The 14,281-nt window shown below is 43.2% G+C and overlaps 1 protein-coding gene across 1 annotated transcript in view; it reads left to right on the top strand.

The window, feature by feature from the left end:
- Positions 1 to 13,166, top strand: part of GRTP1 (growth hormone regulated TBC protein 1) — a 69,385-nt gene extending 56,219 nt beyond the window's left edge. The window contains exons 7-9 of the mRNA XM_068265263.1: positions 452 to 624; positions 2,853 to 3,038; positions 12,740 to 13,166. Of these exons, the coding sequence (XP_068121364.1) occupies positions 452 to 624; positions 2,853 to 3,038; positions 12,740 to 12,826 (446 nt within the window). The 3' untranslated portion in view covers positions 12,827 to 13,166. The remainder of the gene's footprint in view (positions 1 to 451; positions 625 to 2,852; positions 3,039 to 12,739) is intronic.
- The last annotated feature ends 1,115 nt before the right edge of the window (positions 13,167 to 14,281 follow it).

Here is a 14,281-nt window from a genome sequence, read left to right as displayed (position 1 = left end):
GCGCTCATGGGAGCTCAGTCTAAGCAGGAGGAGGGGGAGGTATTACTAGCCAGAAATTTCAGAGGCAGAGGGGAGGAGGAAGCAGGAATTAGGTTTTGTTCAGTCTGAGTGCTGATGGTGCAGATAAGCCTGCCTCTGTGTAATGTTTACAAACAACATGGCTGCCCTCATTGTATCAATAATCGTATTCTATTAAAGCCGTATGCAGACAGATTTGCTTTTTAAACCATCTAAACTGTACATAAGATATATAGACAAGTTACTTGTTATAGTTAGTTTTTCATCTCGGATCCGCTTTAACTTTGAATTATTTGCATTGGATTGACCATTTACTCCTGGCACACAGCTACACATACAGTTGGTATACAGTATGGGTAAAATGTCTTGCCTGACAAAAGATTTGGATGTGCTGTGATAAACATTAATTCCTATTAAATCTTTCCCACAACAGACTATTACAGCCCAGCAATGACTGGTCTTAAGGTAGATCAAGAGGTATTGGGAGACCTTGTAAAAATGAAGATTCCAGCGGTAGCGGAGTTGATGGAAAAACACGGGGTGATGTGGACACTTGTGGTCTCGCGTTGGTTTATTTGCTTGTTCATAGACATCCTCCCGGTAGAGGTAAGTCCACCTGCATAGAGCATTGCTATTTGAGTATGTGAAAGTTGAAATGCTCTACTAAAACCAGCAATCCGTATCTACTAGAGTGGACATTTCCATAACTGGAGATAAAACAATAGAGTTTTAGATGTGCTGCTCCTCAGATATTGCTTCTCAAAAACATAAAACATTATACTTCATTCACAGTAAGGCAGAATAGAGCATTGAGTGAAAACAGCATTGTGATCTACAGGGCCATGGAGTTGGTACAAAATTCATCCAAGTACTCAGTTTATGAAACCACCAACTCCAGGTACCCAAAATTGCTCCGCCTCCTCGACTCTTACTCCACCGTGCTTGCAGAGCTATGAAATGTGTACAAAAACCATCCGACCTAAACTCCTCAGTTTATGAAACAACCAACTCCAGGTATAATAAAAATAGCCCCGACTCCTGGACTTCAACTCCACAGCCCTCGTGATTTAACAGATGGGGGGCAGCAGCTGTTACTGGCTTGGGACATATACACGGAAGGTACCTATCATAAATCACAGTGCCAGGATAGGGATGCCTTGCAAGTTCCTTTTTGCTCTGAGAATGGCTAAAAACATTGGTTTAGTAGATTGATTACTTTAAAGTTTCAGTAAATTCAAGTCATTCTCCCTAAACTGCATACTATACACCAAAAAAAGGTACAAAATCTAGCTGTGGAGTCATTTGCACTCATTTCATAATACAATGTGCCAATGTCTGCTAAAGCTATCCATGAAACTAGAGATTATTTGTATTTTAGTAATAATGCAGAAGTTTTCTTCATTGTTAATTAGCATTTATATAGCTCAAGCATATTCTGCAGCACTTCAGAGTCCAGGTTTCTATTACATACACTATAAGTGTACAATTGAGCACAGCTAATGCATTTAATAATTGTAAGAGCCCAACTTGGTTAATATGTACTACTTGGGTAATCATCAGCCAGTTCTAAGGATATCAGTGCTTTATTTTAGTGTGGAAAGTCCATGAGGCATGGATGACTGTCATATGGTTACCTTTGGAACTACAGGGAAAAAAAAGTTGATCGTTTGAGGCCATATTTTCATTGTTTTCAGATAAAAGTTCAGCACGCTAGTTAGATTGTAAAGAGTATGAATTTTGTATTAACCCTTACAAACACCTCATTCTCATGTGATGATTTATTAATATTTGGATGTTACTGTATTTTTTATGTAGCAATTGTTCAGCTTTGTATTTAACAAGAGATGGGCAGGGTCTGCTAATGGCAGCCTCCTGTAACAAATGTACACCTTTCTTCAGGAATGTACAGTGGCTTTCTGAGGAAACTTTGCATCTCAGTCCTAGGTGTCTATGGGTGCATACATGCATCCAATTTGGATTGGCCAGTTTTACCACCTCCATGTAGTATGAGGGGAAATAAATTGTAGATACTATGAACAGATTGTACCACTTCCATATAGTAGAAGAGCGTACCTACAAAACTGGCCAGTCATTCGCATTACCATTTGAAGGAGGTCTAACATTTAGGTTTGAGCTAGACAGTGTTACCAAGGTCAGCAGAAAAGGATTGCAAATTCCCACTGAAAGGGGAGGAACAAAAGTTTTGTTCAGAAGAAGGTTGGGAAAGAGCCGAGTAGAAGCTCTGAATTTCAGAAGTGCTTCCCCAAAAGCAGAGGCCGGGGAGGCTTTGTCACATACAATTATTTTTCAGCTGGAATGGTAGAGCATTCATCCTGATATTTTTGTGTTACATATTATTATAACAGAAGACTACCCAGGTTAAAATGCACTATAAATGATCTTTCTCCTAAGTTGCTATCACTTGTAGTGGGTAGTAAAAATCTGGAAGATCTGATGGGTTTTTGACTTCTCTATCTATTCATGGGGGATTCTTGGGGCTTTCATTATTTTCAAATACACTTTCAGAATGGCAGTTGCTCTGTTTACCTGCCAGAATAGTGTGCAAATCAGCAGGGAGTGCTTTTGTAAAGAATAAATGCTGAGAATCCACCATGAAGAGATGGACTAGTCCATAACCTGTCAGCTCTGTCATATTTATACTGCCCACTGTAAGCGACAGCAACATAGGAGAAAAGTCATTTGTAGTGCGTTTTTACTCTGGGGGAAGTGTGCTTCATCTAAGTATGTGCATTTTCAATAATTTGCAATAGAGATACTTTGAACAGCTTATTTTGAACAGTATAATGAATAATCTTTGTCCTTGTACTTTACAGACTGTGTTACGAATATGGGACTGTTTGTTCTATGAGGAATCAAAAATCATTTTTCGTGTTGCCTTAACATTAATAAAACAATACCAAGCTTTCATATTGGAAGCTTCAAATTTCCCAGATGTGTGTGACAAGTTCAAGGCGATAACAAAAGGACAGTTTGTGACTGAATGTCACCTCTTCATGCAGGTACTGGTATATTTCCATCGCTGCTCTAAGCTTTAGGGCAGAACTCTTTTCAGGGCCAGTGCACACCAAAAAGCGCTAGCGTAATCACAAACGCTCAGCACTTTTTGAAGTGATGTTTCTTGGCATGTGCCTAGTGATTTGTTGAGCGTTTTGGTGTAGCTGTTTTTTTTTTTTGGTTACAGTAGAGCTAGAACTGAACAGCTTCTGTAACAAACGCTTGGAAAATCGCTCCGTTTTAGAGCTTTTCAGAGCGATTTTCCACTTTCCTATACTTAACATTGAGGCTGAATTGAAAAGCGCAGACCCGCGTTTGGAAGAAAATCACATTGCTCTGGGGTGATCCATCCCAGTCAAATACATTAGCCAAATGCTTTTCAATGCGCTGGCGTTTTTAAAAACACTCAGAAGCGCTCTTGGGTGTGCAGCCTTAAGGCCTCTTTCACAGTGCGGCGTTAAAAACAACATTTAACGCAGAATAACTCACTGCAATGAAAAATCAATGCCCTATTCACAGTGCACACGTTGCGTTGGTGACTTACGCTGCGCATTAAGTGAAAGTACTGCATGCAGTGTGTTATACACGTTATTAGCTGCATTGGACTGTTTGCACATGCTCAGTAATGACTTGGAAACATACATTTCATTGCCTGTATGCAACTGTAACGGGGCATTAAGTTGCGTTGCGACTTTTTGGGGCATTGCTTTTTAATTTGCATTGTGACTGTAACGTTGCATCAAACCGCCACGTCCTACTGTGAAAGAGGCTTGAGGCCTCTTGCACACTGCAAGCAAATCAGATTCAGATTTTTAATCTGTTTTTACATCCGATTCCGATTCAGATTTTTAATCTTAACTGCATGCTGCGTTTTTTGATCCGTTTTTCTGTTGAATGTATTCAAGGAAAATCGGAAACGGAATCGGAATCAGAAACGGAATCGGAATCTGAATCGGAAAACGGATTTGCAGTGTGCAGGGAGCCTAAGTCAGGTTTTTTTTTTTTGGGGGGGGGGGGGGGGAAGTTACCACATGCTTATACACCGTTTAATATTTTGTGTGGCTTTGGATCAAAAAGTGTTCTGTGTAGCTTACCAGTCAGATCAAACCCCATCGTTTTTTTTTGTTTTTTTTATTGACCAACATGATCTCTAGTGATCACCCCTACTGAGCTCTGATAGTAGATAAGCACTATACAAAGGTTAGCATTTAATTATTTTTCAGTTGGAGGTACTGATGACATGTAGTCTATGGAAAGGGAAAGAAATGTAGTATCTGGAAGCATTACACTATGGAGTATCTAAAAACATCTGGCCATATAAATGAAATACAGTTGATTGTTGATGAAGCATCACCAGAGAACAGCAGAGGCAGGAAGACTGTCACCTGAAGATATCCCAAATAATACCTGGATTTCTCTGGTGTCACCATTCACAGGAAGGGCAAGGAGCTAAGCTCTCTACAGTCTAATTGTACAATGTTTGTAGGCAGGCCCTGAGAGTTAGTTCACACTGGGAGCGCAGAGCACCAGTTGCAATCCTAATTTGCATTTGCGATTTACAATTCCCATTGAATAGAACGAGAATCCAACACAATTGCCCCCAAAATGCTGCATTCAGACTGTTTGCAATTTATGCAAATCACAAACGCTGCAGTGAGAATGATCCTATAGGGATTAGTCACAACACTTTGCTGATTGCCGGACGATCAAAAAAAGCGTGTGAATCAGCCCTTACAATATGCTCATGTGGCAAAACTAAATCGTTTATTCATGTTATACTAGGGCTGTGAACACTAACACTACATACTTATGGGTACATTTGCACACACTGTAATATGTATAGCCAGCTTACAGAGGGACCTTACTGGAAAATAATAATGGGGGGGGGGGGGGGATTGGTGGCCTCAATTCACTAAGCATTACAGGTAATGCAGAAAACAGCTGATTTTATCAGTCACCTTCCCAAATCGTAATTCACTAAACCTATTGCCACACTGAATAGTAAAATTACCGATTAGTGAGGTAAATTACAGATTTGTGCGGTAAATTATTAAGATTAAAGCATTAGACAAAAATCAAGCAGAAGTGTTCGATATTCTTCTCCAGCTCTTACCAGCTGATAACTCACTCTCTCCATGCTCTCTCTGTGCGGTGGATTTGACAGGCAACAGGGAGAGCTAGGCAGCCAATAAAGAAATCCACACAGCCCTGCTCCTTAAAGGGGAACTGAAGAGAGAGGTATATGGAGGCTGCCATGTTTATTTCCTTTTAAGCAATACCATTTGCCTGGCTGTCCTGCTGATCCTCTGCCTATAATACTATTAGCCATAGCCCCCGAACAAGCATGCAGCAGATCAGGCGTTTCTGTCATTAATGTCAGATCTGACAAGACTAGCTGCATGCTTGTTTCTGGTGTTATTCAGATACTACTGCAGAGAAATAGACCAGCAGGGCTGCCAGGCAACTGGTATTGCTTAACCGCTTGCCAACCGCGTCACGCCGATGTGTGTGGCCGCGGCGGCAGCCCCAGGACCAGCTAACGCCGAATGGCATAAAGTCCTCGGGGCTCGCAGTGCAGGAGATCGTGCGCACGCTGCACGCGCATCTCCTGTTAGTGGGCGGAGCTCCACCTTCAGTCTCCGAGCGGCCGTTGCCGCTCGGGAGACTGTTAGACGGCGGAATCGCCGTTTAATTACATTGTACAGCGCTGCGATCAGCAGCAGCGCTGTACTAGGGACAGCCGTGCGACACGGCTGTCCCCATGGGACACTAGAGAGCGATCGGCTCTAATAGGCAGAAGCCTATGACAGCCGATCGCCATTATTGGCTGGCTGTGGGGTTGGTGGGAGGGAGGAAAAAGAAAGCGAAAAAAATTCACATTTATTTTTTCTAAAAACCACAATGTTTACAACAAACACGTGGGGGGGGGGGGGGCGTCGATCAGACCCCACCAACAGAAAGCTCTGTTGGTGGGGAGAAAAGGGGGGAGAAATCACTGGTGTGCGGTGTTGTGCGGCCCTGCAGTTTGGCCTTAAAGCTGCAGTGGCCTTTTTTGACCAAAATAGCCTGGTCTTTGGGGGGGGGGGGGGGGGGTAAAGCCCATGGTCCTCAAGAGGTTAAAAGGAAATAAACATGGCAGCCTCCATATACCTCTCTCTTCAGTTCCCCTTTAAGCTGATTTGATCTGACATGGTGGAAGGTGGGTCTATTCTGTAGCAGAGCAGGGGAAAATGACATTTTGAGGCTTTTCTGCATCCCTTTAGATGTGAAAATCTGTATACTATTATAGATAAGAACTTCCCTTGGTGGCTGCAGCAGATCTGATGCTGGGGATACACGGGTCGACCGGCGGCTCGATTAGCCGCCGGATCGACCCCCGCCGCGTCCCCGCGGATCGATTGCCGCTCGCCCCCGCCGGCGCTTCCTTATCATCGCTCGATTCCCTGCCATTGTCCGCGGGTGGGAGTTGAGCGGCTTGATCGGGCCAGCTGAATATTATCAGCTGGCCGATACACGGTACAGAAACGTACCGCGTATCCCCAGCATTCGATACACAGTACAGAAACGCACCGTGTATCCCCAGCATAAAGTGGTGGCTGGATAGTGTATGGGTTCAGCCTCTGACACAGGAGCTGGGTTCGATTCTCAGCTCTGCCTGTTCAGTAAGCCAGCACCTATTCAGTAGGAGACCTTGGGCAAGTCTTCCTAACACTGCTACTGCCTATAGAGAGCGCTCTAGTGGCTGCAGATCTGGTGCTTTGAGTCTGCCAGGAGAAAGGCGCAATATAAATGTTCTGTGTTTGTTTATTTGTTTGTAAAGGGATGTGGGGGATGCACTGGACAGAAAACCCCCGACTCATACACACAGCTCCCTGCCTCACCGCTGACCTGCTCCCAGATGGTAAGTGACACTTACCTAGCAGGGCTTAGTGAAGTGGAGACAGCAAACATTGATTCCGGCGATACCTTCAATTACTAACTGTACATGGTTTATTGCAAGCTTTCGAAACGTTAAATTTCTTCTTCAGGCATTATAGAGATCTGTATCAGAACAGTACAATACAGTTCAGATCCAGTTCTGTATAATGCTTGAAGAAACTTAAGGTTTCGAAAGCTTGCAATAAACCATGTACAGTTAGGCATTGAAGAGACACTGAAGCCAGTTTAAAAACAGCTTTTTACCTTTTATTTATGTAAGGCATGTTTGCCCCTGCTAAAACGCCGCTATCCCGCGGCAGAACGAGGGGTCTTTACCCCCCAAATCCCCTAGGGCACACTGCAGGGAGCGCTTCCGTGAGAGGCAGAGCTTTCAGCTGCAGCTCTGCCTCTCCACGCATCTATCAGCTTGTATCTCCGCCTGCCCCTCTGTCTTGTTTCACTGAGAGGGGCAGGGGGGAGAGGCGGAGATCCGTGGCTGATTGACGCGCATGGAGGCAGAGCTGCAGCCGAAAGCTCTGCCTCCATGAGCAGCAAAATCCAAGACCAAGAAAGTAGTGGATTTTGCAGGGGGGATTTGGGGGGGTAAAGACCCCTCGTTCTGCCGTGGGATAGCAGCGGTTTAGCAGTTTTTTTTAGCAGGGTTTTAGCAGCGGTTTAGCAGTAACATGCCTCACATAAATAAAAGGTAAAAAGCCGTTTTTAAACTGGCTTCAGTGTTTCTTTAAAGGTATCACTGGAATCAACGTTTGTTGGTTTGATGTCTGCATTTCTGCTCCTCGACTGACACTGGACCACACTTCACTTGCTTGAACTGAAGCCATAGCTCCCAACTTTTGGGGGGACAGTCCCTCTTAGGGAACCCTGTCCCTCTTTCTTCCTCATATGTCCCCCTTTCAGGACTGATGTACAGAACTGTGAAAATATATGTATTTTATTTACTGAAAAATGTGTTTAACCGCCCAACATTGATCAGCGGCCGCAAGGTGGCTCCCCCAGGGTCGCGTAGATTGGTGTCAAGTCCTGGGGTGTGTTTTTTGCAGGGGATTGCGCATGCATCCCCGCTTGAGTAACAGAGCTGAGCTCCATTAAGTCTGCCGGCGGTGATCGTTGCCGGCAGACTGTTTGATGGCGAAACCGTCGTTTGTTTTACAGTGCTGTGATCTCCTGCAGCGCTGTTTGGGGACAGCTCTGGCACTGAGCAGTCCCCTCTATTGGCTCCAAAGAGGATCGCCTCTCGTAGGCTGATTCCTATGAAGCCGATAACACTGATTGGCGGGGAAAAGAGACAATTTTAGTAACCATTTATTCCACCTGGACGTGATGCTCACGTCCAGGCAGCTGCTGCGCCCTCCCACGCACGGGCACATGGTGCCCCCTTTAGCCCAGAGATCAATGAATGGGAATATAATTCCCATTCATTGATCTAAGTCCCCGCTAGAAAGACAGACTGCTTCTTTTCGGAAGCTGCCTTCTTTCTGGGAAAAAAAACCGGTTTCCCGTCCTAGTACATCCTGGAAGCAAGATCTCGCTTCCAGAATTAAAAAAGAGAAAATGCTCACCGTGGCCAAATAGTAATACTACATCTACAAACACTTTTTAAAGAAATAAACCCATATTACATTTAAAATTAACGGTTTGCCTCCCACACCAAAAATTACCCAAATAAAATGTTTAATGGAAAAAAAATTACAATTAAAAAAACAAAACAAATAGTTACCTAAGGGTCTGAACGTTTTATGCTTGTGAAGAGGGAATATTGCAAACATTTTTTCAAATTATAAGCTTGTAAATAGCGATGGATGCAAATCTGAAAAAATGCACCTTTATTTTTCAAATAAAATATTGGCGCCATACATTGTGATATGGACATAATTTAAATGATGTAATAATTCCATTATTTTCTTAATATACCTGTTAAAATGCATTTATAAAAAATAATTCTTAGCAAAATGTACCACCCAAAGAAAGCCTAATTGGTGCCGGAAAAAAAATATAGATCAATTAATTGTGATAGTTATTGGCGAATGTATGGGAGGTGAAAATTGTTCTGATGCATAAGGTGAAAAATACCCGCGGGCTAAAATGGTTAAAAAAAAAAAAAGCATTTATATTAATAAAAAAAAGTTTCAGCAGCAATCAGATGATGCCAACAGAAAGCTCTCTATTAACTATAGTAAATAGCTTGGCGGTTTTCTCCAGGGAGAGAGAAGAGGTGGGGCCAGGCGCCGGAAGTTGGGTAATGAAGGGACTTCGGGACGGCATCGCGGGAAAAGGCTTTTTGGGTAAATATAACTTTTTCTTTCTTCTTACAGGCTGTCAGATTTTTGTATTTTAGCATGGAGGTCCTCTTTAAGGGCTCAGACACACTATAGGGCTAGTTCACACTGGGCAATTTGCTAGCGCTTTGTTGATCAACGGAAATCAGCAAAAAGCCGTTTCTTCACTGTATAGGAAAGCAATTTAGGAGTGATTCTATAACATTGAAATGCAATTGCTCCAAAAATGCTACATGCACCATCAGAAAATTGCTAATCACTGGTGATTGCTACAGTGTGAACACTACCATTGACTTGCATTAGCAGCAGCATTTTGCTGATCGCCAGTGATCAGCAAATTGCTGAAAAAGTGCCCAGTGTGAACTAGCCCTAAGTGCTTTTCTGAGTGCTTTTTGGCCTCCAGAGCTTTGAGAACTTTTTAAAAAATGCTCCCATTGACTTGCAGTAAAATTGTGGCATTTTATTGCGACTGTGATTTTCCCACGATTTTAATGGAAGTCAATGGGAGCGTTTTTTACAAAGCTCTTAGAAAGTTCAGAAAAGAGCTTCTAGTGCGGCTGAGCCCTGACTGAGAGGGATATGGATGTTTGGCAGTCCTGCTGATCACGTTGGCTGCAATCAGGGGCGTTGCTAGCCCCAAAGATCAGTGGCATGTCAGAGCTGTGGAGTTGTGAGGCCTCTATGGGAGCATGCTGGGATCTGTAGTGCCTCAATGGCGTGCAGGCTGGGAGCTGTGATGCATCAATGGGGGCATGTTCGGTGCTGTGCTGCCATGGTGGGTGCTGTGGTTATTCTATTGGGACATGCTGGGAGTTGTGGTGCCTCAATGGAAGGCCTGTGGGATCATGGGAGGGGGTTTACTAGAAGCTCAGGGAATGCTAGAGGGGTACTGCCAGATAACCTGGCAGCAGGCCTGCCCGCCCGCCCAGCAGAAAGCCAGTACTGCAAGCACAGAAGCCAGGTAACACTGCCTATTTATTGCATTAATGTAGAGGGGGCTTTATCCAACATTTTGCTGGGCAGGCCTACTTAGGCCACTGTTGAAGAGAAACCGTAACCAAGAATGGAACTTCAGCCCAATCAGTAGCTGATACTCCCTTTCCCATGAGAAATATTTTCCTTTTTACAAACTGATCATCAGGGGGCTCTGTATGGCCGATATTGTGGTGAAACCTCTTTTTTGCTGGAGTGCCCAAAAGTGCCCCGGATCTCTTAGGATCCTAGCAACCCCCCTGGCTGCAGTAGTGGCTGAATGACACACCTGAAACAAGCATGCAGCTAATCCAGTCTGACTTCAGTCAGAGCACTTGATCTGCACACTTGTTCAGGGGCTGTGGCTGAAAGCATTAGAGACACAGGATCAGCTGGAGAGTCAGGCAACGGGCATTATTTTAAAAGGAAAAATCCATATCCTCATTTAATCTATTCAGGAACATAAAAGGTAATACTTTTTTTCTCTTTCACATGTTGTAAAACATAAATCCACATTGTTTGTGTAGTAATTAAAAATGGTTAATAAGATAGTAATGGTTTTGAGCTGATACAAATTTGATAATCTTATGCAGCTTGGACTGGCTCTTCTCTGTATAATAATGCTATCTGTATAACATCTTTCATCCATTTTCTATGTGCTGCAATAATCCTTAAAATACAGAATGTAATGCAACATGAGGTAAAAATCTTAGTGAATGGATATGAAGTGTTTAGGTAACTTCCTGAACTATTACCATTTGAGTGAACATATTAGCAAATACCGTCTGCGGTTATTTACCTCACTTTAAAGGGCAACGGAAGTAAGGGGGTTGTGGAGGCTGCCATATTTATTTCCTTTTAAAGGGGAACTGAAGTAAGAGCTATACGGAGGCTGCCATATTTGTTTCCGTTTAATCAATACCAGTTGCCTGGCAGCCCTGCTGGTCTATTTCTCTGCAGTAGTATCTGAATAACACCAGAAACAAGCATGCAGCTAGTCTTGTCAGATCTGACTTTAAAGTCTGAAACACCTGATCTGCTGCATGCTTGTTCAGGGGCTATGGCTAATAGTATTAGAGGCAGAGGATCAGCAGGACAACCAGGCAACTGGTATGGCTTAAAAGGAAATAAACATGGCATCCTCCATATACCTCTCTCTTCAGTTCCCCTTTAAACAATGCACATTACCTGGTTGTCCTGCTGATCTGTTTGGCTGCTGTAGGGTTTGAAAAATGCCAGAAACAATCATGCAGCTAATGTTGTCAGATCTGACTGTCAGGAACACCTGATCTGCTGCATGCTTGTTCAGGGTCAATGGCTAAAAGTATTAGAGGCAGAGGATCAGCAGGACAGCTAGGCAACTGGTATTGCTTAAAAGGAAATAAATATGGCAGCCTGCATATAACTCCTTTCAGTTGCTTTTTAAATTTTTACCGATCTGGTCTTAATGAATTCACGGCCCAGGCATTGGTAATTTGGTAGCAGCTGGGATGTAGCCAAACTCTGTAGTAGCGGTAGAACTGTGGGGGGAAATGGCAGTTTGGTTGTTTAGCCAAAGTTAATGGATACCCAAAGTGACATGATGCATTGGCGTAGCTAATAAGCTGTGGGCCCCGATGTAAGTTTTACAATGCCCCCCCCCCCCCACTCTATACATAACCATTGATACGGCGCACCAAAATCTGCCAAGGACAACCACAGTGTCAGAGGAGCAAGAAGGGGATGGGGAACAGTTTGTTAGTGATCACTACTATTCAAAGTATCTATAGAAGTGATTACGAGCACAGGTACAATAAAGAGCTAACACTGTAGTTGAGGGAGGGCCCTTCGTGGCCCCGCTGCGGTGGCTACCTCTGCACCCCCTATTGCTACGCCCTTGACATGATAGACATATGTATGTACAGTGCCTAGCACACAATTAACTATGCTGTGTTCCTTTTTTCTTTCTCTGCCTGAAAGAGTTAAATATGAGGTATGTAAATGGCTGACTCCGTCCTGACTCAGACAGGAAGTGACTACAGTGTGACCCTCACTGATAAGAAATTCCAACTATAAAACACTTTCCTAGCAGAAAGTGGCTTCTGAGAGCAAGAAAGAGGTAAACAGGGAAATTTCTTATCAGTGAGGGTCACACTGTAGTCACTTCCTGTCTGAGTCAGGATGGAGTCAGCCACTTACATACCTGATATTTAACTACAAGTAGAGAAAGAAAAAAAATAACAGACTAGTTATTTGTGTGCTAGGCACTGTCCATACACATGTCTATCTCATGTCACTAGAATTAGGGGTAGGGTGTAGGTTAGGCATAGCTTGGGGGGAGGTCAGTGTGAGGAAAGAATAAGTTAGGTGGATAGTGATATCCTATCGATACCAGGTGATAGAATATCAGATAAACTAGATATTCTATGAATCCAGGGTACCTTTTTTTTTTTTTTTTTTTTTTATTTAGATGTAAGTTAAAAAAAAAAATGTTTAGAAGAGGAAGTACTGTGTGTTGATCTACCTATTTTGTTTTGCAGAAAATCTTTACTGAGCCTGGAAGTTTATCAAGGACTACAATAAACAAGCTGCGAGAGAAACACCGCTCACAGCTACTCACTCAGTAATAATGGAAGCCTGACTGTTATAACCAATGCATTCCTCCAATGTCATTTTTGCACTGAATAACCCTCATAGCTGAATTACAGCATGCTGTGATATAGCAGGAAGTTGTGGTACTGAGGGGTGAACAGAGACTGACCGAGACACTGACTATTAGTAGCACAGGCTGTAGACCTGTCAAAGTGCTTTAAACACTTGTTTTGTACTGTATTGTGTTACTGGTACTTGACCAATTATGTGATATTTTCTGAATGTAAAACTGATAAAATGAAATCATTGCATATTACCGTAAATACACACTACCAGTTAAATCCTTGTAATAAAATATTTATTATGTTTACAAAATACAGTAGTACATTTTATTCTTGAGATGTGAGATAGTGGTTCTTTTGTCTGCTAGATTTGCGGTTTCACATTGTAGAGGATCCTTCTCATTTCTATACATGACTCCAACTGCAGAAAATTCAGTAGGGAAAACTGGTGGGGAGTGTACGTGTTATGTAAAAATAAAAAAAAATCACTTTTACTGTAACAAGTCATTAAAAGAGAAGTGTACATCACCACATACAAAGGCCCCACACAATCTGGTATCAAGTGTAATGCTGGGGATACACGGTACGTTTTATGTACCGTGTATCGGCCAGCTAGCGGGGATGCGCCGGCATCGAGCCGCTGGCTCAATCCGGCGCATAAAACGAGCAGTGTATGCACGGCATAAGGCCTGGAACCTGCTTTCAGTGCTTTGCTGAATCACGGAAGTGGCACAATTTCACAGGGAGCCACTGATAAGATTGCTCCCGAAATGCTGCAAGCAGCTATTTACAATCACAAGGGTCCATGGCAACACTGAGCACACAGAATAATGTGTATACTATTGGTGACATTCCCATTTGCAGCAATTTACCCTGTGGTAAGTGACACTTTCTTAATAAAGGAAATGCCAAGAAAGCACAGGTCTGAAGGTCACTGGCCACAGTTAAGGAAAGGGGCAGGGGGAAAAGCCAATAATTACACTTACCGGTAATTGCATTTCTGCGTTGCCTCCACGATGGGTGAACAATGAGATAGCCCCGCCTGCCTAGGGGACAGGAAGCACAAGATACAATTTAAATAGTCACAGGCTCCTACCTAGCCTCAGTGCATAGACTATTACCTTAACTCAGTAGGAGACCTACTGTTAGATTTGGGTGGGTATGTCCACCGGCTGTGGAGGCTACGCAGAAATCCAATTACCGGTAAGTGTAATTATTGGCTTCTTCTTGCCTCCATGCTGGATGAACAATGAGAGTTAGAATATTACCTCTCTCAGGGCAGGACCACCGCAGCTAATACTTTGCAACCAAACCGCAAGTCTTGGTGACTTTGTAAATCCAAATGGTAGAGCTTTATGCTGGGCATACATGGTAAGTTTGTTTCCTTATCAATCAAGCCGCTGATGGCTCGATTGAGAATATCCGACA

This window comes from Hyperolius riggenbachi, chromosome 2 (assembly GCF_040937935.1).
Source record: "Hyperolius riggenbachi isolate aHypRig1 chromosome 2, aHypRig1.pri, whole genome shotgun sequence".
NCBI lineage: Eukaryota > Metazoa > Chordata > Amphibia > Anura > Hyperoliidae > Hyperolius > Hyperolius riggenbachi.
This window is presented reverse-complemented; position numbering and strand designations above follow the sequence as displayed.